The 23,361-nt window shown below is 34.4% G+C and overlaps 1 protein-coding gene across 1 annotated transcript in view; it reads left to right on the top strand.

The window, feature by feature from the left end:
• Positions 1-23,361, top strand: part of SPATA16 (spermatogenesis associated 16) — a 224,633-nt gene that overhangs the window by 106,194 nt on the left and 95,078 nt on the right. The window contains 1 exon segment of the mRNA XM_081804100.1: positions 6,976-7,065. Coding sequence (XP_081660226.1) covers positions 6,976-7,065 — 90 coding nt within the window.

Genomic DNA, 23,361 nt, shown 5'->3' with positions numbered 1-23,361 from the left:
GTTGATTTAACATTAGTTTTATGTACAGTTTTTGTATTTCTGTCGTAGTGTCACATTTAGCTTGTGATTAGTTAAAATATTCAGACTTTTTCCATGTGATCACTCTCAAACTATGACTGTATTTGTAAACTGACTTTTTAAATCTATAACATAAGATTTTTATTTTTAGCCAATCCAGATCATTTTGAATTTTGCTTCTGTCATCAGTGATATTAATTCCTTATTAGGTAAAATTTATGCCATCTGAAAATTTTATAGACAACCTTACAATCACTTAATCTTAGTTACTAGTGGAAATACTGTCCACAAAAAGGCTAAGGACAAGCCATTAAATTCCTTCTTTCATAATAACACAGACCATACTTCAATATTACTGATCGGTTGTCTAGATAGCTATAATCCACTGAACAATGCCATTATCCAGCATAAATGTCATCATCTTATCCATAAGAGTATCTTATTTGGTGAAATTAAAATAATCCACATTTTTGGAAATTTCTAGATCTACCATTTCTAAAATAATATTTCAGCACTTTACTAGAAAAGTAAAAGGAGTGTCATTCAGGAGGATGAATCAATGCTAATTTACCTTGCTACTGACCAAGCAAGGTAAAGGGAACTGGATTTAGGCATCTTTGCCTAAACAAGAAATTGCTTTTCTGATCCCTAATCTCATATAAAACCAAAACCTTAAGCCTCTGAAGGAGTGATAGCTAACATTCTCATTCACAAAGTCCAGGCAAAAATCCATGGCTTCTGGTGGAGAAATAGAAGCAAAATATTTCTGTCTATGGGGAAATAAATAGGAAACTCCTACCTCCATTGTGACTTTTTGGTGTGGTTGGAGATATGCCATATCTTTATTGTTATGTTATAAACTTGTCGAAATGTATCAAACTATACACTTTAAAAAAGTGAATAGTACTGTATGTAAATTATGCTTCATAAAACTGACAAATAAAAGTACATTAAAGTAAATTTTCTAAAAATTAGAGAATAAATATAAAGAAAACAAAGAATATGAAATCAATATTGCCTTTAAAAACAAACTGAATTTTGAAATAGTAATCATTACCATTAAAACTTAGGTCTAAAAAGGTCTCCCAAGGAAACTAAATGAAACAGGTACCTGTCTAGCAGTTTTATTTAGATCATTAAAAATCTTACAAAGTTCTTATAGCAGTTTCTAACTAACAATACATTACAAATGAGGTGTGTATTATTTCTTCCACATGCCATTAAAATGTGTGCTAACTCCATCATCTATTACTCATAATATATATGAAAAGCAGAAATGTACAACATATTCTCTGTTTATTTTGTAATAAAATGAGAAATTAACAATAAGAGTTATAATAAGAAAAACTACCCTTTGGAAATTGATCAATGCTATCCTAAATAATTTTTCAATCAAAGAGAAATACAAATATATAATTAAATTCTAGGGGAAAAAATTATGAGAATAAAATATACTCTATCATTCTTAAGGATATAGTAAAAGAAATCATAGCTGTAAATGCTTTCTTTATATAGAAAGAAAACATAAATAATTAAGTGAAGAATTAGAAGAGAAATAATAAAATCCAGAGAGGACAAAAATATAAAAATAGAAATGAAGTAGAAATGAATGAAATAAAAGAAAGAACAGTAGAAGGAATGGCTAAAACAAAGCCATTTGGTTTGGTTAAAAGACCAAAAAATTCAAAACTTCTGGCAATTCAATACCAACATAATATTTTATAAAAATCACAGTATAATAATAATAATTATTATTATAACAGTAATAATAAGGCCACCTTATTTTTATGTTTCCTCACTTTTTGTCCTGGAAATAGTTGTTCTATTATTCACTTTCTTAATCTTTGACTTTAATATTGTTTATTAATTTCAATGTTCTTTTGTTTTATTTTGTTTTTGTTTTTGTTTTTTTAAAGATTTTATTTATTTATTTGACAGAGAGAGACACAGTGAGAGAAGGAACACAAGAAGGGGGAGTGGGAGAGGGAGAAGCAAGCTTCCTGTAGAGCAGGGAGCCCGATGCGGGGCTCGATCCCAGGACCCTGGGATCATGACCTGAGCCGAAGGCAGACACTTAACGACTGAGCCACCCAGGAGCCCCTATTGTGTTTTTAAATATTTTATTTATTTATTTATTTGATAGAGAGAGAGTGAGAGAGGGAACACAAGCAAGGGGAATGTGAGAGGGAGAAGCAGGCTTCCCACTGATATGGCTTCATCCCAGGACCCCGGGATCATGACCTGAGCCGAAGGCAGACGCCTAACCAACTGAGCCACCCAGGCGCCCCTCAATGTTCTTTTGAATCAGTAATTAATTCAAATCATCCCTACAAAAAGTCAAAGGACAAAGTCCACAAGATCATGTTGATAGATCCTAAGGATATTTGAAAAAAAATAAACATTTATTTCTGATAATAAGTCTTGGAAGAAATCATTTTTCTCATATCAATCCATAATCATAATTATCAGTGAAATATTAAATCATCCCTAGATTATCTCACTTACTTAAATTCCTTTAAAAAATATTGTAGCCTATGCAGTAAGAGAAGAAAAAAGATGTAAATATTAAAAAGCAGTACCAACCATCATTATTTGCAGATGATGTGAATAAAACTAAATTATTGCAATATTAAGTCAAAAGGATACAAAAATAAGTATTTTTAAAATACACATGTAAATGGGCACCTGGGTGGATCAGTCAGTTAAGCATCTGCCTTCAGCTCAGGTCATGATCCCAGAGTCTTGGGATCCAGTCCCACATCAGGCTCTTTGCTCAGCAGGGAGCCTGCTTCTCCCTCTGCCTGCTGCTCCCCCTGCTTGTGCTCTTTCTCACTCTCTCTCTCTAACAAATAAATAAATAAAATCTTTAAAATATATTATGTAAATGCTAACAATTAGAAGTTAGGAAATAACAGGAAAAATCCCTTTCCTACTATGAATATATGCAATGCTTTCAAACTTTAAGATGCATACAATTCACCTGGGGGTTTTGTTAAAATGCAGATTGAGCAGGTTTGAGGTGGGAATCAAGATTTTATATTTCTAATGAGCTTTCAGGTGCTGCTGATCATGTTTTGAGTAGTAAGGTTTGTGTATATATATATATATATATATATATATACACACATATATATATGCATACATACATACACATTCACACATATATACATATATATGTATATTCTCATGTATAACTTTCGTGTAAAATATTAAAACTTAAGAATTATTTAGAAATTAGTGAAACCTCTGTTTTTAAAAAGTAGAAAGAAGGTTAAAAAATTACTGGGAGACAAAAAAATATTTGAGTGAAGAGAAATGTCACATCCCTGGATGGGAAGACAACGTTATAAAAATGTCTAACTAAAATTATTCTAATGCTTTTATCTTAACATAATGAAAACCACCAAATGCTGCTCTCTGTAACTTTAAAAGATGAGGCTTATAAAGTTCATCAGGAAGAATAAACATGCCAGATAACAAATTTTTTTCACAGAGGGCATTAGGCAGTTCTTCTCTTCCAGAAATTAAGATGTATTTTAAAGTGACAATAATTAAAACAATTTGTTCTGTATAGAAACAGACAGATTAAAAGTGTGGGATACAAAGTCCAGCCATGGATCCAACTGTGCATATAAACTTATATATAATGGAAGTGGCATATCAATCACTGAGAGAAAAATAAATTATTTGACAAGTGAATTGAGACACTTCAAATAATCACCAGAATAGACTTATATTCTGGCCTTACAACGACATTATGACCTTAGGACTTAATAAAACAACTGCACATGCATGCATGCACACATATCAAATTATGTGAACTTTAATATAAAAGATAAATTTTAAAACACAAATGCAAATCATAACAAGCATAAGATATATCACAGCTAACAAATTGATAAAGAAAATAAACTCGTATCTATTACAATATTTATTATTTTACGTGATCTCATTCTGTTTGAATAGTGCCAGTCAATTGAATGAGCAATCATGGCTTGTTACTAACACTATCTCCATTCTTCTGACAAAAATTCAATGAGTTCTGTAATTTAGCTATTCTCTTTAACATGATCTTTTTTTTTTTCTTTACCAAAAGCCCTATCAACATAGCTAAATCAGAGTTATTTCCTCTGTGATAAAATCAGACCCGTCAGCACAGAGTTCTTCTCTCTCTGATTATAATTGTAGGGTTGCTGGGGCTTTTGTTTGTTTGTTTCTTTTTTCATTCTAGCCCCCATCTGATTGTCCATTTTGGTCCTACACTGCCTCCTACAGCTCCCCAAATGGCATCAAATGATAAATGATTAAGAACTTTTAAAGGCTAAATCATCATTTCCTTTACAAGTTGTATGCACATAAAATACATCTTTAAAAGGGTATGTCATTTTAGAAAGCATCAAATAAATTATTAAATGTGTAAAAACTAGGCTTTGTAATCACCGCTAGCATTTCTTTGCCAAATATCTAATAAGGCATATCATAAGCACACAGTAAATGCTGCAATAATTATGAGAGCCAAAAATAATAAATTGCCAAATATAATAGCTCATCTCAAATTTCTAAACATTCTTTTATGATTATACCTCCACCTCTCAGAGTAGACTGGGTCCAGGTCTTCTTTGGGTCCCTCAGATAAAGCTGTGACTCGCATGGTACCATGTAGGGTTATATTATGGTTAAAAGACACTATTCCAGTCTAGCAATCATGATTTCTAAGCTCATGTGCTCTACTTGCATTTCTTCAACACCAGAAAGAGGACTTGTAATTACAAGCAATTTTATTCATCTATCCTTTTTAAAAGTCACACTGAAACAGTTCCCAGGTTTACCTCATCAACCCTCACTACCAGTGAAAATCTTCTCCTTCACCTACATTCCAAACTATTTTGATGACTCTTCATTTCCCTCCTCCCTCTTCTACTAAACCTTTCTCTCACTACTCCTCCTGTCCACCACACTCCATCCTTCTCTTCAGTCTTTTGCATTTTTGTCAATAGAACTTGTCTGGGGAAAAAAAAAAAGGACTTGTCTGACAAAGCAAGATTCTTAGAGAACAGCTCAGCAATGCCAGAATACTACATCATGGGCAAAGAGATGTCAAAGGCTAGAAACATCCATGCAGTAAGGATTTTGTCCCATCACATTTGCAGGCACTTAGTAAGATTGCACAAGTGAATGAATGATTACAAAGATAGAGGGAAGAATTAGCTATAATGTGAAAGAAAAATTCTAGTCAGTCAGAAGACCTAAACCCTTGACAGAGTTCTGCTCTTATTCCCTCTGATCTACTTTTACAAAATTACTTTGACAAGGATAAGACATATAAACATACTTTTTTCTGAATTAATATAAAATATTAGTGGTACAGTATTGATATGGAACTCAGGCAATAGTTTTTAAATTTCCAACATTTTAATCAGAAATCACCAAAGGAAATAATGTATATTCTGGGGGTTTTATGTATTCATTTGTACAAATTATTAGTCATAAGGTAACATAAAACTTCACTAACATAGGCCCTTTAATCAGAAATCATCATGGAAAAAGCCATAGGTGTAATATGAAGTACTGTGGCTAGAGATAGGAAACACAATAAACTTGAAACCTTTCTTCAACTAATTTGTTGTGTATGATTTTAGAAAGGTCCCATAACCTCCTTGGTTTCTGTTAAGTTGTGTTTAAAGTGAGCTAAATTATTCAATCAATCCATCTCATCATCATATAATTCTATGATTCTGCATGGGCCAGAGAGATGTTCCTTTTCTACTTTATTCTTTCTATAAGCAATGGTTCTGGGAATGGAATTATTTTTGTTGGCATGTTTTGTAATCTGGACATGACTAGGCTTCAGGGATCACATGAATTCCCTAAATTTAGGCAATTATGTTTGAGTGCATTTTTCTGGGCAGAAGTACATAGCTTACATCTGTTTCTCAAAAAGCTCTATGAACTTCTCAAAAAAAAGATTAAAAACCACTTACTTCAATAATGAACTAATTCCAAGTGATTCACATTAACTTGTAAAAACAGGCTCACAAGAAGTTTGCTTCATAATATTGTATTGGTTCTGTAACATTCTGTATCCCACATCAGTAACATAATACACTCTGTTAGTAGAAGCTACATTTCAAACTTTCACTAATAATCTCCTCATTCAGTGATGAGCCATGGACTACATCTGTCTAGTTCACCTCATTATATCAAGTGCCTTGAACAGTGCCTAGCTCTCGATGAATCAAAGAAGGGAAATGTCTACCAGTTTCTCTCTAGGTGAGAGGACAGCTAGGGAATGATCATCTTTTCATCTGGGCATGAATTGAGACTCCAAACTTAGACGATGGAAGAATCAACAAATAAGGATAAATAGATCAGTTTATCCTCAAGCCAAGCCCGGTAATTTCAATAAAGAAGAAATGAAATCCAAAATGCGTAAGGCCTAACCAAAGTGGCAAGGTCAAGACCAGAGTCCTTAACCAATGGTACAGGTCCCTTTCATTCCACTAAGAACCTAATTATTGAGTGCAAATGACCATGTCACCCAAATTTCAGTTCCTTTCTTTTAAGTGAAATTAAATAGCTAATAACCTCATCCTTCATTCTAAGTACATACCATAAATAACCTCTGATTTTTGCCTGATTTATTAACATAAGCAAATAAAATAACATCATGTCTTATATGTAATATAAGTTGGATTCAATTTTTTGTCACTGTCATACCTGTGAAAGATATTCAGTGCTATAAATCAAATTCTTTTATCATGCAAACTTCATTAGTTTTTCAATAATGCTTGTTTATTTGTCTTAACTGACAATTACAGGAAGAAAAGTGTTTCATTCATTAGTACCTTTTAAAATATATAGTCCATAAAATTGAATACATGTTATTTCATTCCTATACACTTCCAGTAATTGACTTAAAAACCTAATAACATTTGCATTTCTTTGCTGTTTTTACAGGAGCATTGTTTTAAACCCAGCTTATTTCCGAAATCATCTTCGCCAGGCAACAGTGTTTAGATGTCTGGAGAGATATTCAGAAGCTGCCCGGTATGTTTGTTATAACTTTTGTGAAGATTTATTTCGAGTTAAATTAATTTTATTCTCAGCTTCTGGTAATAGCATAACAGAACTTTCCATTTCTCTCATGGAGTATGATTTTACCAGAATTATTGTCTTATAAACGTCAAACCAACAATTATTGACTACCTTTTTCTTTCATTAAAGCCATTCTGTGTTCACAGCTCTTAGTAAAATTCAAACTTTCCAGCCATGAGGTCACTGATTATGATGGGAAAACTTCCAGGGAAGTTTAGAAATGAACTTGACCTCTTGCTCTCGAGCCTAGTCTTGGTTGTAATGACACAATTCTGTGACCCTCTCTTTCTTGAGTTCTGGAAATGAAATCCAACCACATGAAAAAGACGTCAGGAGCTCTTTCTAGAGGAGATGGCATCAGTTATAACATCAAGGGTTGTTAGAGCTGTCCTAATATATTGCCTCCTAGACCCCAATATGTTTCAAAAAAACCTAGTGAAGCAGCTTTTTATATTTTCATCCCCAGAACTTATACTTACAGCAAAAAAAAATTGCAAGAATTGTGCAACAGCCTCAATGTTACACTAAGAATTCCTTCTCACCTATGACAACCAAGGCTTTTTTTCTTCCTGAGTCAAGCTCATCATATTGGACTTCCCTTCCCTTTGATGAATCTCTCCATGAATTTTCCTCATCTCCCAATGAATAGCTGCTGTTTCTTACTTGTCCACTTTAGTATCCCAGGAATTTAGCAAGAAAATGTGAGTGATTTCTTCACCTAACTCCAAGCACAATTCCTTAGGCCTAGGGAAATACCTGCAGTAATAGGGATGAGAAGCCTAGGTTGCAGGTAGTTACTGTCTTTAGAACCTTTGCAAATAACACTTTCTTGGAAATCGAAGTTTAAGGAATTTAAATGGATAATAAAATGGTTCCATAAAATTATTACCATGAAATCAACATGAATTCTATATAAGATGGTCCTGAGAGTTACCAAAACCGAATTAAATGATGGATATGGAAGGCAGAATTAATTCCAGCTACACTCACTTTGCAGTCAAACAACTATTATGCCACAACATCTATTTACCTGTGTGTTAATGTGCATTTTTAAAAATTATAATGGTATTTATGTATCAATCTCATTTTTTACATTCTATTTTTCTTTATACTTTCTCTAACGTATTCCATCTTATGTACTCACTTATGACTTCTTCCTATATTTTATTTTCTCCACTAAGTTGTCTCTGTGACTTTCTTTCTGCCCACATACTTTTCCCATGTGAATGAGAGGGAATTTAAGAGGTGATGGTAAGCTTCCTTCAGTCCCATACTTTTTTAAAGTCTCTAGCTACAAATGAAGCTAATAGGTCCAATGTAAACAGATACCACTATCTGTAAAACAGTGTTTTCTAAAAGGTTCTTTATTAATGTGTCTTCTGAATTTAATCAAAAAATCATTAGGAGAAGGCTAGATGCAACTTCAGGACTAGATTGCAACTAGTAAAAAACTGCTAGTGGGGTGCTGGGGTTGGCTTGTATAGACTCTGGAAAGCCAATTGTTAATATTCTGGTATTCGGGGAAAGCCAGTTGTTAAAATAGAGGAGAACTTAGCAATGCTGGGGGAATTTACACTATGGAAATTGGCAAATGCTACCAAGCCAAGCTTTTTTGGTTCGGGGAGAGCCAGGTTGCCAGCATTATCACTGACTATAACTTAATTGTATCAAGCGTGACTGTGTGAGTTAAAGTTGTGACAAAAATTCTTTATGGGCCCTAAAACAAACAATAAGAACTTTAAAATTAGGAATTTGTCAGTATTCACCATGTAAAGTTGGAACTGAATATCCATTGTCCTTGATGTGTATATCCCTGCAGTGAAATAAGTGTATCTGCTTAATATCATATAGTGACTGACCTGACATTTCCTTGAGGAAGATCCTGATAATTGTTGGTTATGCAGGCACGGACTTTCCAACAGAGAAGCAGATACAATTAATTTCAGATACAAGAGTTTTTCACCTTGGCTTCCTTGGCAATTATAGTCCTCAATATACAGTATTAGTTATTATGGTTTCCCCAAGGGAAAGAATGAACATGAATATCATAGTGTCCCTTAGCTATTAGACTTGTAATGTAAAACAATACATGCAAATCAATATATAGAACATTCATGTTTCTCAGTTACTTTCTTGGAGATTTGGATAGTTTGGTTCAGGCCTCTTACAAGGATATTATATTAAAACTCACCGGAAAAGCCAACACCTCAAAGTTATTTCCTCGAGAATGCCAAGTAGTCATGTTTCTGAAATTGAAAGGCACTTACAAATACAAAAGAATGCCATTACTATGTGACTTAGGAAGTCTTAAAACCATGATTTGCAGTGAAGTGAATCACCTCTTTCTGATTCACATTAGAGTATTTATAACCAGGAACTAGAAATTGGGCCATCTAAGGTTTTTGAAGCCTAACCAGCTCTACCCAGGAAGGAATACCTAGTAAATAGGTCAGAAAAGATTTCCAGGACAGCCTCATAAAAACCAGGATTCTCAACCAGAGAGACTAGAGAAAATGCTATGACTTGTAGTTGAGTGGAAGGTATCAGTCAGCTTTACAATAATGAGCAGGTCCTTTTATTTTATGGGTCAATATTCCTTTAGTAACATCCTACCTACCAGCAGAGAGAGCAAGAATATATAGATTGTAGAAAACTGAATAAAAATAAGGATATTTTATTTTGGTTTAGGCTCACAGGGATGCTGGTCATCCTTGAGCAGACAATTGGCACTGGTTAAATTGATGAAAACACATTTTCAGACCATAAATCTAAACTGAAATTGCTATAACTCCCCAAGAAACAGCCAACTTGTGAGGTCTTACCTGAAATAGCAAGTAGCCTAGCTCTTTAACATCTCTTTGTTTCTATGCACATAAAAGTATATGTGTTGAAGTAGAATGTCTTTGCTTGAATCTATCTTCCCTCGCAGCACTCACACACACACACACACATTTGGCACTACCTTCATAAGAAAGATGGTAAGATAAGAAAAAATATGTAGAGATATTAAACAAACAAAAGTAAAGACTATTTTGTGAAGAGAACTAATAACTCTTGATAATATGAATGGTATGTCTTTATTTCTGTATGCTCAATGACTTCCACAGAGTTTGGCACATACCAAGCACCAGTTCAGGGTTTGCAAATTAAACTACCCAGTTTTGAGTTTGTGGTTAAGAACCATTTAGCTGCAGCAGTAAGGAGATATTACATGAAATTGTTAGTACAACCCTGGTTAAAAGATAAATATGAGAGTGTGCACATAGTAGTTAAGTTATGGTGATAGTATCATGCCTCCTATAGTGAAGATCTATAAGGCAAAAAATAGATGACATCACACAGGAAATTACTTTAGTTAAGATCATACTGTGTAAGAGGAAGCAAACAGAAGGTAATACTAAAGGGGAAAGTACAACAAAAGTTTCTATCCATCATTAAGTAGGCGTTAGTTGTGTATTTCTACATATATGAACTAGATGAAGGATACTAGAGCAGTAATAACACATTCAAATGCTCACAAATCTCAGGCTGATGGTGTGTGAAGGAGGCCAATTATAAGATAAAAGGATTGTTGTATGAATTACAGAGAACTAGAGACCACTAACTACAATGACCATATGATTTATCTCTCAAACTTGTTCGTGAAAATGGGCGCTATTAAGAAATAACCAGGAAACTATGCATAAACCAGGACTGTTGTGACAACACTGGCCATCTGGTCAGCCTACCGTAGCCCTGCTGAAGGGAGTGGTCATATTCAAGTCCAGTTAATGTTGCTGTATACAACTGTAGGTTCAGTGTTGCAGATTTTTGAGTCTTCAAGAAATAGTATTTTTCAGAACTTGGCAAGAAGAAATTTCTTAACTTTTAAATGTCAATTATTTCAAGTTTTTCAAACACAGTGCCATCTTAAAAAGCTGAAGTAGTCCCATTCATGAAAACGAAATTCACAGATGTGTTGCAACAGATCTTGTCTCTTCTACCTTTTATTTGTAATAGTATTGTTTAATACCACGTTATATATAATATTGTGAGAAATAGATTAGATAATCAACTATGTAGTCTAAAATTTTCTTATCTTTTCCCTTCTTAAGGTAACTTACAAGCAGTATGTTTCTGTTAAATCAAATCAAAACACAATACTTTAAGATGAATTAATTCATGGCTACACTCACTGAGAAGCCAGATAAATAGTAGAGGTTAGTAGAAATGGGAGTAGGTGGGATTCTGGAGACCTGCAAAGGACCTGGGAGTTTTGTTTTGTTGTTGTTATTTTGTCATAAAAGCTGATCCTACTGGAAATTGGAAATAATGCATATATAGATCACAACTTTCCAAAAGAAAAGAGTGATCCAAAAATAAGTTTAAGTGTTTGTTCAGAAATCTAGTCACATAACACAGTGATATTGCTATTGATAAGCAATCACTCAGGAATAGTACTACAATAGCAAGCAGCAAGAAACTGTGTCAGCTGTTTTAGTGTCATAGAACTCTATGATTTTAAATGAGATTATTGTGTATCTTGCAAGGGAGGAGAATATTCTGACAGGTAGACTCAAGACAAGTAATTGTGAAGAGATGATAGTAGCGTTGGGAATTTAACTTAGTTCTGATTCAACTGAAAGTGTAAAATCCATTCAAACACCATGCAAGATACTAAAAATACATCACAGTTTTTTTAGTTAAAATAAGTTCTCATTTATGCCTTCAGATAGTATAAATGAAGACTGTAGGCTAATTTTTATTCTTAAATTGGCCATCTGCCTGAAGGGCTTTCTCTTTCTTTATTGGAGACAGTTTGCCTTTACCAGAACAGCTTTAGTGTGGGCTAACATTAATCAGTCCTCGGTGACATATAGTTGTATGTTGGAAGATGGACATTATCATTCCACCATTAAGTGATTTTCCCTTTTCCTAGCTATGACAAAGCTGTATAAACCCTAAGCAATACAAAATGTTGCTTATTCATGTATGAGTTCTACAAAATGACAAATTTAGTCATTTCATATAGCTTAGGTTAAATATCTGACTATAAGACTACAACTTGCCCAGTTTGTATGTATGTAAGGTGCAGTGTTTGTGATTTCAAGGAAAAAAGTGAAGGTTAAAATATTCTAAAACTTTAAGTTTCTAACCATCTTTTACGTCTTGAGGATTTAAAATTATGGACTCATAAATGTCTAATCTTACAACAAAAGTACTAATTATAAGGTTACAATGATAATTGGTTGATTAAAAGTAATTGTTGCCTTAAAAGTTGAATTTTTTGGACACGATCCAAATTATAAGTAAATTATTATAAGAATAAATAATTTTACATGCATATAGAAACAAAATTTAACACAGGCTTATTGCAAAGGACACCCAAAAATTCATTAGAGAAAAACAAACATCGATTGACTTTGTGAATTCCTCCATCTTGCTGATGTATATCATGATAATTATTTTGTCCCTTTTCTGTTTTGAATGATATGCTATGTATTTGCATTACCTATAGACAGTTCTAAAATAATTTAGAAATGTACCATCCTTAGACTTTTTGCAAATAATGACCTAGAAAACTTGTGGAAGAACACAGAGAAGGAGTTTCTTCTGTCCTATAAATCCAACCTTGCATCTTTAAAAAAAAAAAGGGGGGGTGGAACAATAAAGACTACATGTGAGAGAATGCAGAAAGGCCCTAGAATATCAAGTTTTAAGTATGAAGAAATAAAGGTGTTCTCTTCTTATCCTTCTTCCCTTCAATCAGATGCCCCCTGATTCCACATTTTCTACAGTGGTGGAATGTAGAAAACCAATTAAACATAAAAAAGCTTAATCCAAAGGAGCTGAAGTTTAACTCCGAGTGTTCTGTGCTATTTTCTAATGTCTAAGTGTTGCCAAGTGAATTAGAGTTTAGTCTGCACATGCTAAGATTATGATAAATGGACCAAAACTTCCATATCTTAATCTGTAAATTAGAGATAGTAATAGCATCTATGTCCCAGAGGTTATAGGTAAGTGTACAATTTATGTAGTACACTTGGCACATCATAAACTCTCAATAAAAAATAAGGATTATCATTGTTTTTGTTGTTAACGAGAACTCTTTGAAGATAGATGAAGTTTCCTAAAGAGACAATGAGTTTCTCCACATTGATACCAGAACATGTTGAACAATCATTTTGCTGAGGTCTTGCACAACAAGAGACAGATTTCACCACAATACTATTAGATCCTGTCTCTCTTCTAAGAATCATGTCTGGGTTTTTGGGAAGCCCAGTGTTAACTCAGGGGTTGAAAGGCATGATTTTGGTTGGTTTAATTTGGAGTTAAAAGGGGGAAAATTAACTTTTTAAAAAGTTTTGCACATGAGTATATCATGAATTTTAGCACCCTATTTCATTCTGAGAGATATTGTAATTATTCTTAGTGAGTTAGAGTGTAGAGTTCCTCAGGGTGGGCAGGTGGAAGTTCAAATGACATAAAGAGAACTGTTCAGGTCACCTGGTTTTGACTCCAAATTCTCCCTTTTTTCTTTTCTTCATTTCTGTCAGAAATAGCAACACCCTGACAAAAAATTAGGCTGGAAATCCTAACAGCTCACTGCCAGAAACTCTGAAATTCTTCACACACACCCCACTTTTTTTTTAAATACTGGCATTGGTTCATCACACTATTATGCACATAAATTAATCTTGATGCCACTGATTGTGAAAATTGCTTATAAGTCAAAAGTTCTGTTTCTGTATCTGTCTGCTGAAGAGGAACTGTCTGCATTAGAGAATTATAGTCAAGCCAGAGAGACCTGTGTTCCACTCCCAGGACTACAAATGACTAGCTATGTGTGTGTGACCTTGGGCAAGTTAATTAAGTAACCTCTTTCAGTTTCAATTTCCTCAACCATGAAATGGAAAAAAATAATACTACTTTACAAAGTAAACATAAAGATTGCATGGAATAATGAATATGAAACATGAAACTCAGTACCTGGCACATAGTAAGCCCTCAATTAATTATTGCTCCTGATGCTATTATTGTTGTTGCTGCTGCTGTTGTTGCTGTTACTAACTTTGAAGAATGATGTTTAAAACCCTAAAACATTCACTGTAAAATAATTATGTCGAGTACAACTTTGGTAAAAACATTATATTCTAGGGCTACCACCCCAATTTATCTCAGTTTTGGCAGCCATCATCTATGATCCCTTGTTCTTTGCCAAACTCTATGTCAGATGCTTGTAGTGCATTAGCTTTGCTCCTCACAACTCTGCAAAGAAATTATATTCTGCATTTTTTAGGTGAGGGAACTTAAGCTATAGTTTGAACGACTTATCAAAGACCAATGATAAGTAGCAAATCTGGAATTCGAGCTTAATTTTATCACCAAGACCCTGACCCCTGCACAAAGGATGAATTTGGCATTGTCAGACTTCATATCTGCCACTTGGGTGAGTTTGAAATGGTATTGCCTCATTGTGGTTTACATCTTCATTTTTTATCACTAGTGCACTTGTGCTTTTTTAATATATTTATCGGGCAATAATGTTTCCTCTTCTGTGAAATGCTCATTTGTGTATTTATACGTTTAGAAGTATACTTTTATTTATTTATTTATACTTAGAAATGAACTTTTGTTCATTTCTTATTGGATTGTTTGTCCTTTTATCATTGAATCATCGGATTCTTTATATACTCTGGGTACTAATAAGTTTTAGCAATATATGTTGCAAGTAATTCCTTCCAACTTATGGTTTATATAATCATACTCTTTTTGGTATCTTTTGATGAAAAATAAATCTGAAGACTTATTTTTAGTGTAGTCAAATTCTTTTATGATTTGCCCTAAGTTTTTAAAAAATTCTCTCCTATCCCAAGCTCATCAAGATAGCTTTCTATATTATCTTCAAAAGTTTTAAAGTTTTTCCTTTGCCGTTAAAGTTTTGACACAATGATAATTGTTTTTTATATGTGGTGGGAGGTAGGACTATCTTATTATATTTTTCCCTTGGTGGATAACCAATTATCTTGATATCATCTTATTAAATCCTTTTGCTTTGATCTTCCATGTTAGCTCTGTTTATATCAGTTTTCCATATATGAATATGTCAGTTTCTGGTTTCTATTCTATTCAGACATCTGTTTGTCTGTTACATTGCCAAAACCACATTATCCTACATAGGATGGTTTATAATATGTCTTGATATCACTGATATCTAGTAAAGGAAACTTTACCAACTGATTCTTTTTCAGGAATGTCTTGTCTATTCTAAGCCTTTTGCTCTTCCACATAAACTGTAGAAAGTGTGATTCTGAATTCCAAACCAGCATAGTGTAAGTTCTAGTTAGGAATTCCCAAGGAAGACTTTCTAACTTTCTTTTTTTTTACTCTACCAGGATCCAAGTCCAAGACTGACATGCTATTCCACTATTTTGCTCTATAAGAGTTTCTCCTAGTTCTTTCATTGGACATGTTATTTGTAAGAAAAACTTTAAGCAGGTTGTCTATTCAGTCTTCACTCTGCTGAAAACCTCAAGATTTGTCTACTTTTCCCAATGCACATGTCCCAATAAAAGAAAGTTACTAGACCAATAAATATTAACATATATCCTCAGGAAAAAAATAGCTTTTTGTTTGCTTATTAAACCCTCTTTACTGATATAACACTATCTACATATTTTTTTAATGACTGTTTGACACAAGTAGCCAAGCAGATGGCACCCCCAAAGGACAAAGCTAAAACAATTTGAATAACTGGGGCACCTGGGTGGGTCAGTCAGTTCAGTGTCCAACTCTTGATTTCAGCTCAGGTCATGATCTCGGGGCCCTGGAATAAAGCTCCCCTGCTCTGCGGGGATCTCCTTGTCTCCCTCTCCCTCTGCACCTTCCCCCCCCCAACTCTTGTGTGTGTGTGCACGTGCTCTCTTCCTCTTTCTCTCATAAATAAATCTTTAAAAAAACACAATTTGAATAACAAAGTAAATATTGATAGTATCAAATTATAATCCATCGAATTAAATGAATATTCATATCTGAGTTTATACTAATATGAAAATAATTGAATAAATATATGGGGGATAAAGGAAAACTCTTCCTTACAGAGGAATACCAATTAATAAATGTAGAATAAATGAGAGAAAATCAATGTTAGCAAACACCACAGTAATAATTGTTGCAAGCAAGATCTACTAGTGGACTTTAATTTCAGCAGTTCCACTTCTGTTATTTATCTGAAGACAACAAAAACACTAATTTGAAAAGATACATATACCCCTATGTTCATTGCAGCATTATTTACAATAGCCAAGATATGGAAGCAACTTAAGTGTCCATCGATAGACGAATGGATAAAGAAGTTATGGTGTGTGTATTTGTCTGTCTGTATACACAGACACACAAACACACACACACACACACTATGAAATATTACTGAGCCATAAAAAAGAATGAAATCAAGCCATTTAAGACAACATGGATGGACCTAAAGGGTATTGTGCTAAGTGAAGTAAGTCAGACAGAGAAAAACAAGTACCATATGATTTCACTTACATGTGAAATCTAAAAAACAGAACAAACCATAGATAGAACAAACTGGTGTTGGTAGAGGCATAAGGGGTAGAGGAATGGGTGAAACAGGTAAAGGGAATTTAGAGGTACAAACTCCCAGTTATAAAATAAATAAGTCACAGGAATGTGATATACAGCATAGGGAATACAGTCAATAATATCATAATAACTTTGTATGGTGACAGATGATAACTAGACTTATGATGATTTTTTCATAATGTATAAAAATATCAAATCACTACATTGTACACCTGAAACTAATATAAAATTGTATGTCCATTATAATTCAATAAGAAATAATTATCTCCTTCAAATATTTATCAGTTAGAAAGGGAAACCTACTCACTTTATGGTGAAATAAATGAGCAAATACCACCATAATCAAGTGGTCAAAGTTAATACCACCAATAATAAAATATCTACATTACATACACACCCCCATTAGTATGCAATGAGAACATCACATTACTTCTATAGTATTCTTGCCTAAAACACACAATTTCAATCTAATCATGAAAAAATATCATACAAATTCAATTCGGGAAACAGTGTACAGAATAACCAATTAATTCTCATTAAAAGTATCAAGGCCATGAAAGGCAAGAAAAGAATGAGGAAATGCCAAAGACTGCAAGACACTAATGATACACAACAACAAAATGTATTGTGGGATCCTTGATTGGATCCTGGAACAGAAATGTGGCAATAAGGAAAAAAACTGGTGAACTTTAGAAAAATCTGTAGTTTAGTTAGTAGAAATGTACCAATATTAATTTGCTGGTTTATTCACTATTCTATGGTTTTGTAAGTTGTTAAGATTAGAGGAAGCTAGAGGAAGCTGGGTGGAATGATATACATTAACTCTCTGTACAATTTTTGTGACTTTTCTGTAAATTCAAATTATTTCAAAACAAATTTTTTTAGAAACCATATTTTTTATGTTTGTTTTCAGTCCATCTTGTTTAAAAGTATCAGGTGTACTAGGTAGTGTTTCTCTGATCATCTCATCCACCATGTTCTTAAATTTGAGACTTAACATTTTAAAGACATTTTTATCATCTTTCTCTCCCAGCCTATTTTGGGATATCCTTTGCCTGCTATAATTTAAGAACATGTTCTTTTTCTACATATTATATCTCCTACAGATTCCATCTTAATTTTAGCTTCTGGAGCGTATTTTGATATTCTTTTATACTCTTCTTTAATTACCTGAGTCATAAAATCTGGTGCTGACTCCATTATTGGGGCTAGATAATCAAGATCAGCAATTCAGTTCTATCATTACAATTATGTTAGCCTTGGCAAGACCTTTGGCCTCTGGGGAATGAGACTAATGGTAGCACCCAGTCTCATCTCTCCAAAAGTTGTTATGAGAATCAACTCTCTTCTTTCTCCTAGATTCCCTGACATCATACTCTCTGGATTTTTTCCTACCTCTCTAACTTTTCCTTCTTAATCTTATTCTCCAACCTACTGCTTAAAAATTAATGTCTCCAAAGGGCCTATCCCCTTTACTCTTTTTTAAATTGTGCATTTACTTTTCCTTGGCCATAAAATCCCCTCTGCTTGCTTTAGCTAATCAATCTACTAGTGACTCCGAAATTTATGTCCATGTTCTCAGATCTTGCTCCCAACCTCCACATTTATATATTCAAGCACCTTCTGGATATTCCCACTTGACTGTATTATAAGCATCTCAATCAAAACATATGTTCTAAACTGAACCCTATTGTTTTCAAAAACTTAACTCTCCAATATCTTAATTGTCTAACATAATGGATTGATTAATTAAATAGTGGAATTACCCATGGAATACAATGCTACCATTTTAATTACTGCTACAGATGCAAATTTACTAATGTGGAAGCTATCCTCACCATATTGTTTATTTTAAAAAGCAGGTTAAAAAGCAATGTGTGTAGTATGCTCTATTTACAGAGCAAATTTGAACACATCTCTCTCCAGACTAATTACTTTAAATGACTTTCCATAATCTACAAAATAAATCCTGGCAAAAAAATTAAAAGGTCTCTTGTAATTAAGACCCTGTTTGTCTCTCTGTCTCTCTGGCCTCCTTTAAACACACACACACACATTAATACTCAAATATTACCCAAACACAGCATGCTAGTTCATGCTTATACTCATTTGCATATCCTCTTCTCAGAATAGCTTTTCTCTCTTTGGTTATCTCTGAAGTCCTTCTTGGGGTCCACCTCCTCTGGGAAGGTTTCCCTGACTCTGTTTTCTCCCAATAAGATTACTTTTTTTTTTTTCAAAGATTTTATTTATTTATTCATGAGAGACAGAGAGAGAGAGAGAGAGAGAAGCAGGCTCCCAAGGAGCAGGGAGCCTGATGCGGGACTCGATCCCAGGACCCTGGGACCTGAGCCGAAGGCAGACGCTTAACCATCTGAGCCACCCAGGCGCCCAAGATTACTTTTTTTCTGTATTATTTCTGTACCCTGTCTTTATAGCTACTAGTGCATATTCCCTGTCATAATTATTCCCTTAAATGTAAATTTATCTTAAAAAGCCAGGGGTTTCTTGAAGATGGGGAACTGATTAATTCACCTTTTTTCAACTTCGCTACCTATCTTCACGACTCAATCACATTAGTCACAGTATAAATATTTGTGGAACTGAAATTAGAATGCATATGAAAGCACATAATACACCACAGATAGAGGGCTCTGAAATGAAAGATAGTATTTATTGCTATTTAAATTCATACTATAACACAGTGATATTTTAAATCGACATTATAAAGAATAAATTTTTCAAAAGGGGCCTCCTTACCCAAATTACTGTAATCTGGGTGTCAAAATCTTGAATCTAATGGTAATGTAAGTAAAATCCCCTTAAACCAGGTGTCTATTAAAAGAAGTACAGAATAAAAGGGGGGCTTCTTATTCCAGAACTTTATAAAAGTCAGCAAAAGGACTTATTGGAAATAATTTGATCCAGACTCTTTAATGAAAACGTCATGATTTTTACTCTGCATCTTACATGATTTGAATTTTTCTAAGCCTTATCAATCTGTGAACACAAATCAAATTATAATAATGGAAAAAACTCCATATACAGGCTTTTATCCCCACCTGCATAACACAAGATTTTACCTCTCCCCCAACTAACTTGGGATTTCTGGGATCTGACTCAGATGCACTCCAGAGAAGGAAAGAATGGAATAGCATGATATGAAGAGGTTAGTTTTTAATGTTAGCATGTCAGGCATATACATGGTTTTGTATATACAACCTATGTATAAATATGCTCACAAAAAAAGCATTTCATGCTTATTGTAATATTCAGTATACAGAGATACTACATTTAGAATCTGTCACTCAACAATTTCTCTGCTTAGAATATTTTGGCCAATTAACAAAGATTCTTTTCTATTGGCCCTTCCTGTTCATTGTCATTGTTCCATCTTCCATAGATGACTTTGCCAGTTCATCTAATTCTTCCTTAGCCCTCAGTTAATTATCGAAGTTCTTCCTAGAAGGCTTGGACCACCCATTTGCCTGGCAGATGTTTGGTTTCTTTGCCATCAATCAGGGAAATCCTTCACATCTTTCTCACATTTTAAGAATAGGCTTAAAACTAGCAATGATTATTGCTGATTTGACTGACTCCGTTCATTGCCTGTGGGCTTAAGTTTATTGAATACAATGGCGAACTGACACTGGGCACTATTTAAATTTTCATCTTTCCTCTTGTTTTTTCATCAATATTCTGGAATCCAACTAGATTAAATGTGTGCCTGATATGACCTTGCTGTTACTGGGTTTTGTTTCAGTCTTCAGTCTTGGGGTTCCTCACCAAGAAACTGGGAACAAGCCCCAACCCCAAGGGCAAAGGGAATTACCTCTTTGCTAATGTAGCCCACATAACTCTTGTAGGGATCCCATAAGATTCTTTTCCTAGGTTTGTTGTGTACTAAATGTTAATTTCTCAAAAGAGTATCTTTGAAATATGGAGTCTCTACCAACTGATTTCTGTGAGAGATTCTGCTTTCCTCAAACAAATGCTGTAAAATCACGGCCATGGCAGTAGGTTTTTAAAATCCTGCCTCTCTCTAAGGCACAAATGACTGACTGCATTGTCTCTTCAGGGATGCGAGTCCCAGCATTTTCCTGATTCAAGAAAATCTGAAATGGATCCCATTAGTATGGCCCTTGGGACTTCCTGTGCCTCACCTTTGATCAGCCCCAGGTGGTAGTAGCTGATCAGAAGTACAATAACAGGGTTACTATTAACTCTTTAATACCCAGAATCCAGTGAGTATATAAGTTTAGTAAGAAGCAGGGTCTCCCTTACACTCACCATGAATATTTATCCTCACAATGTATCTAGCCCCCTTAGGCCTCACCCCCACCACCAGCCCTAGACATACCCTAGCGCTCCACACCTTCCTTTAAGGGATACACTTATTCTCTTAAAGTTTTCAAAAAATTTAGAATTTTGTTAAGAGGCTCTTTCTGCACAATCTATTCTTCTGCAAACTGGTACGGTTTGTTTGATCATGCTCACAGAACTGTTTCTTTCCTTACAAACAACTCACTTGAAAAAATATTTGCCAGCTGTTATTGCTTTCCAAAATTATTTATTTATATTTTAATTTATAAATACGCTACCATTACCTAACGCCTCTGGGCACATTTGCAAAATTAAAAACACAACTAAAAAAATAAGACAAATACCCTGCAAACTGTGGTTTATGGGGCGGGGGGAAGAGCACCATCTCTGCCTACATTAAACCCCCTTCAAGCAAACATCTAAATAAACAGATGGATATTGCACTGTGTCCCAAAAGAAATGTAAAAGTTTCCTAAAATCAATACCACGAACCAATTCAAGAATACAAAACTTCTCCTAAGAGAAAAACATTATTATCTTGTAAACTCAACAATTGTAGTGCTAGAATCTAGACTCTGGCTTCTAACGTCTTCCATGTATTCTATCCCAAAACCTCAACAATGTGAATATTACTTATAACTGGCACATAGTAAGTGCTCAATAAATTAATAAGTAGTTAATTGCCTTTAATATGCATACCATTTTAATTTCTAACTTTATAGTTTTCTTTACACGGTTCATATCTGGAATCCCTCATTTTTTTCTTCAACCCAGCTTGTACTCTCTTTTCATCTAAGAAACAATGTATAGAACTTTTACTTTATGTTTGTTTAGTTGTTTGTGTATGTTGGATAACCTGTGAAGCAGTGAAAATACTTTTTTTTTTGTCTATTAGCCAGGCTTTCTGATTCCAATCTATAAATTTAAAACTACAAAATAAGCATTTGGAAATGAGTTTTAGCATAAAAATCAGGGTTCCTATGGATTATATCTCCTGATAAATTCTATAAGAAAGTCATCTAGCAAACTGACTAAGGATAAATACATGTATCTCTAAGAAAATACATACCATATAGGAGAAAAAATGCACATATATAAGCATTTTTCCCATAGACTCTTGTCTCAGAAAAAGTTAAATAGAATTTAATAAAAATGTGTTGCAGCCTATTATATAATCAGCTCTTGCCAGAGAGAAGAAATAAGAGAAGCAAAAAATGAGATTCCTGCTCTTCAAAAGCTTACAATCCTCCTAGAGATAAGATAAACAATTCTCTTTACAGAGTATTAACCATGGATATTGAACCAAGGATGATGACCGCGCAACATGCATGCATGCTCTAAAAGATCTTCTGTGAGAAAACAATAAGAAACCACACCATTTATCTTCTAAACCATGACAGTTTTGGTAGTGAAAGGGGCCCCAATAATGACCTTAGGACAATAGGAATAGACTAGGAATGTCTTGAGAAAACCTACATGTATGGTCAAGAGTGTGGGCATCACAGTGCTGACCACTCTTCCCTGAGGTCTTCTCCTAAGCAGAACAACCCTAGCAGATGTATGCATAAAGTGTTATCAAGGTGTTATAGAGCTACCCTATGACCCAGCAATTGCACTACTGGGTACTTACCGCAAAGATAGAGATGTAGTGAAAAGAAGGGGCACATGCACCCCAATGTTCATAGCAGCAATGTCCACAATAGCCAAACTGTGGAAGGAGCCGAGATACCCTTCAACAGACGAATGGATAAGAAGATGTGGTCCATATATACAATGGAATATTACTCAGCCATCAGAAAGGATGAATACCCACCATTTGCACTGACATGGATGGAACTGGAGGGGATTATGCTAAGTGAAATAAGCCAAGCAGAGAAAGACAATTATCATATGGTTTCACATATATGTGGAACATAAGTAATAGCATGGAGTACATTAGGAAAAGGAAGGGAAAAATGAAGCGGGGGGGGAAATCAGAGCGGGAGATGAACCGTGAGAGACTATGGACTCCCGGAAACAAACTGAGGGTTTCAGAGGGGTGGAGGGTGGGGGGGTATTAAGGAGGGCACATATTGAAAGGAGCACTGAGTGTTATCCACAAACAATGAATCATGGAACACTATATCAAAAACTAAAGATACAAATGTAGGGAAGATACAAAAAGGGGTACGTGCACACCGATGTTTATAGCAGAAATGTCCACAATAGCCAAACTGTGGAAAGAGCCAAGATATCCATTGAGAGATGAATGGATAAAGATATGGTATATAGGGGCACCTGGGTGGCTCAGTCGTTAAGCGTCTGCCTTCAGCCAGGTCATGATCCCAGGGTCCTGGGATC

Source organism: Leptonychotes weddellii, chromosome 1, assembly GCF_054177405.1.
Source record: "Leptonychotes weddellii isolate Sample4059 chromosome 1, ASM5417740v2, whole genome shotgun sequence".
Classification (NCBI taxonomy): Eukaryota; Metazoa; Chordata; class Mammalia; order Carnivora; family Phocidae; genus Leptonychotes; species Leptonychotes weddellii.
This window is presented reverse-complemented; position numbering and strand designations above follow the sequence as displayed.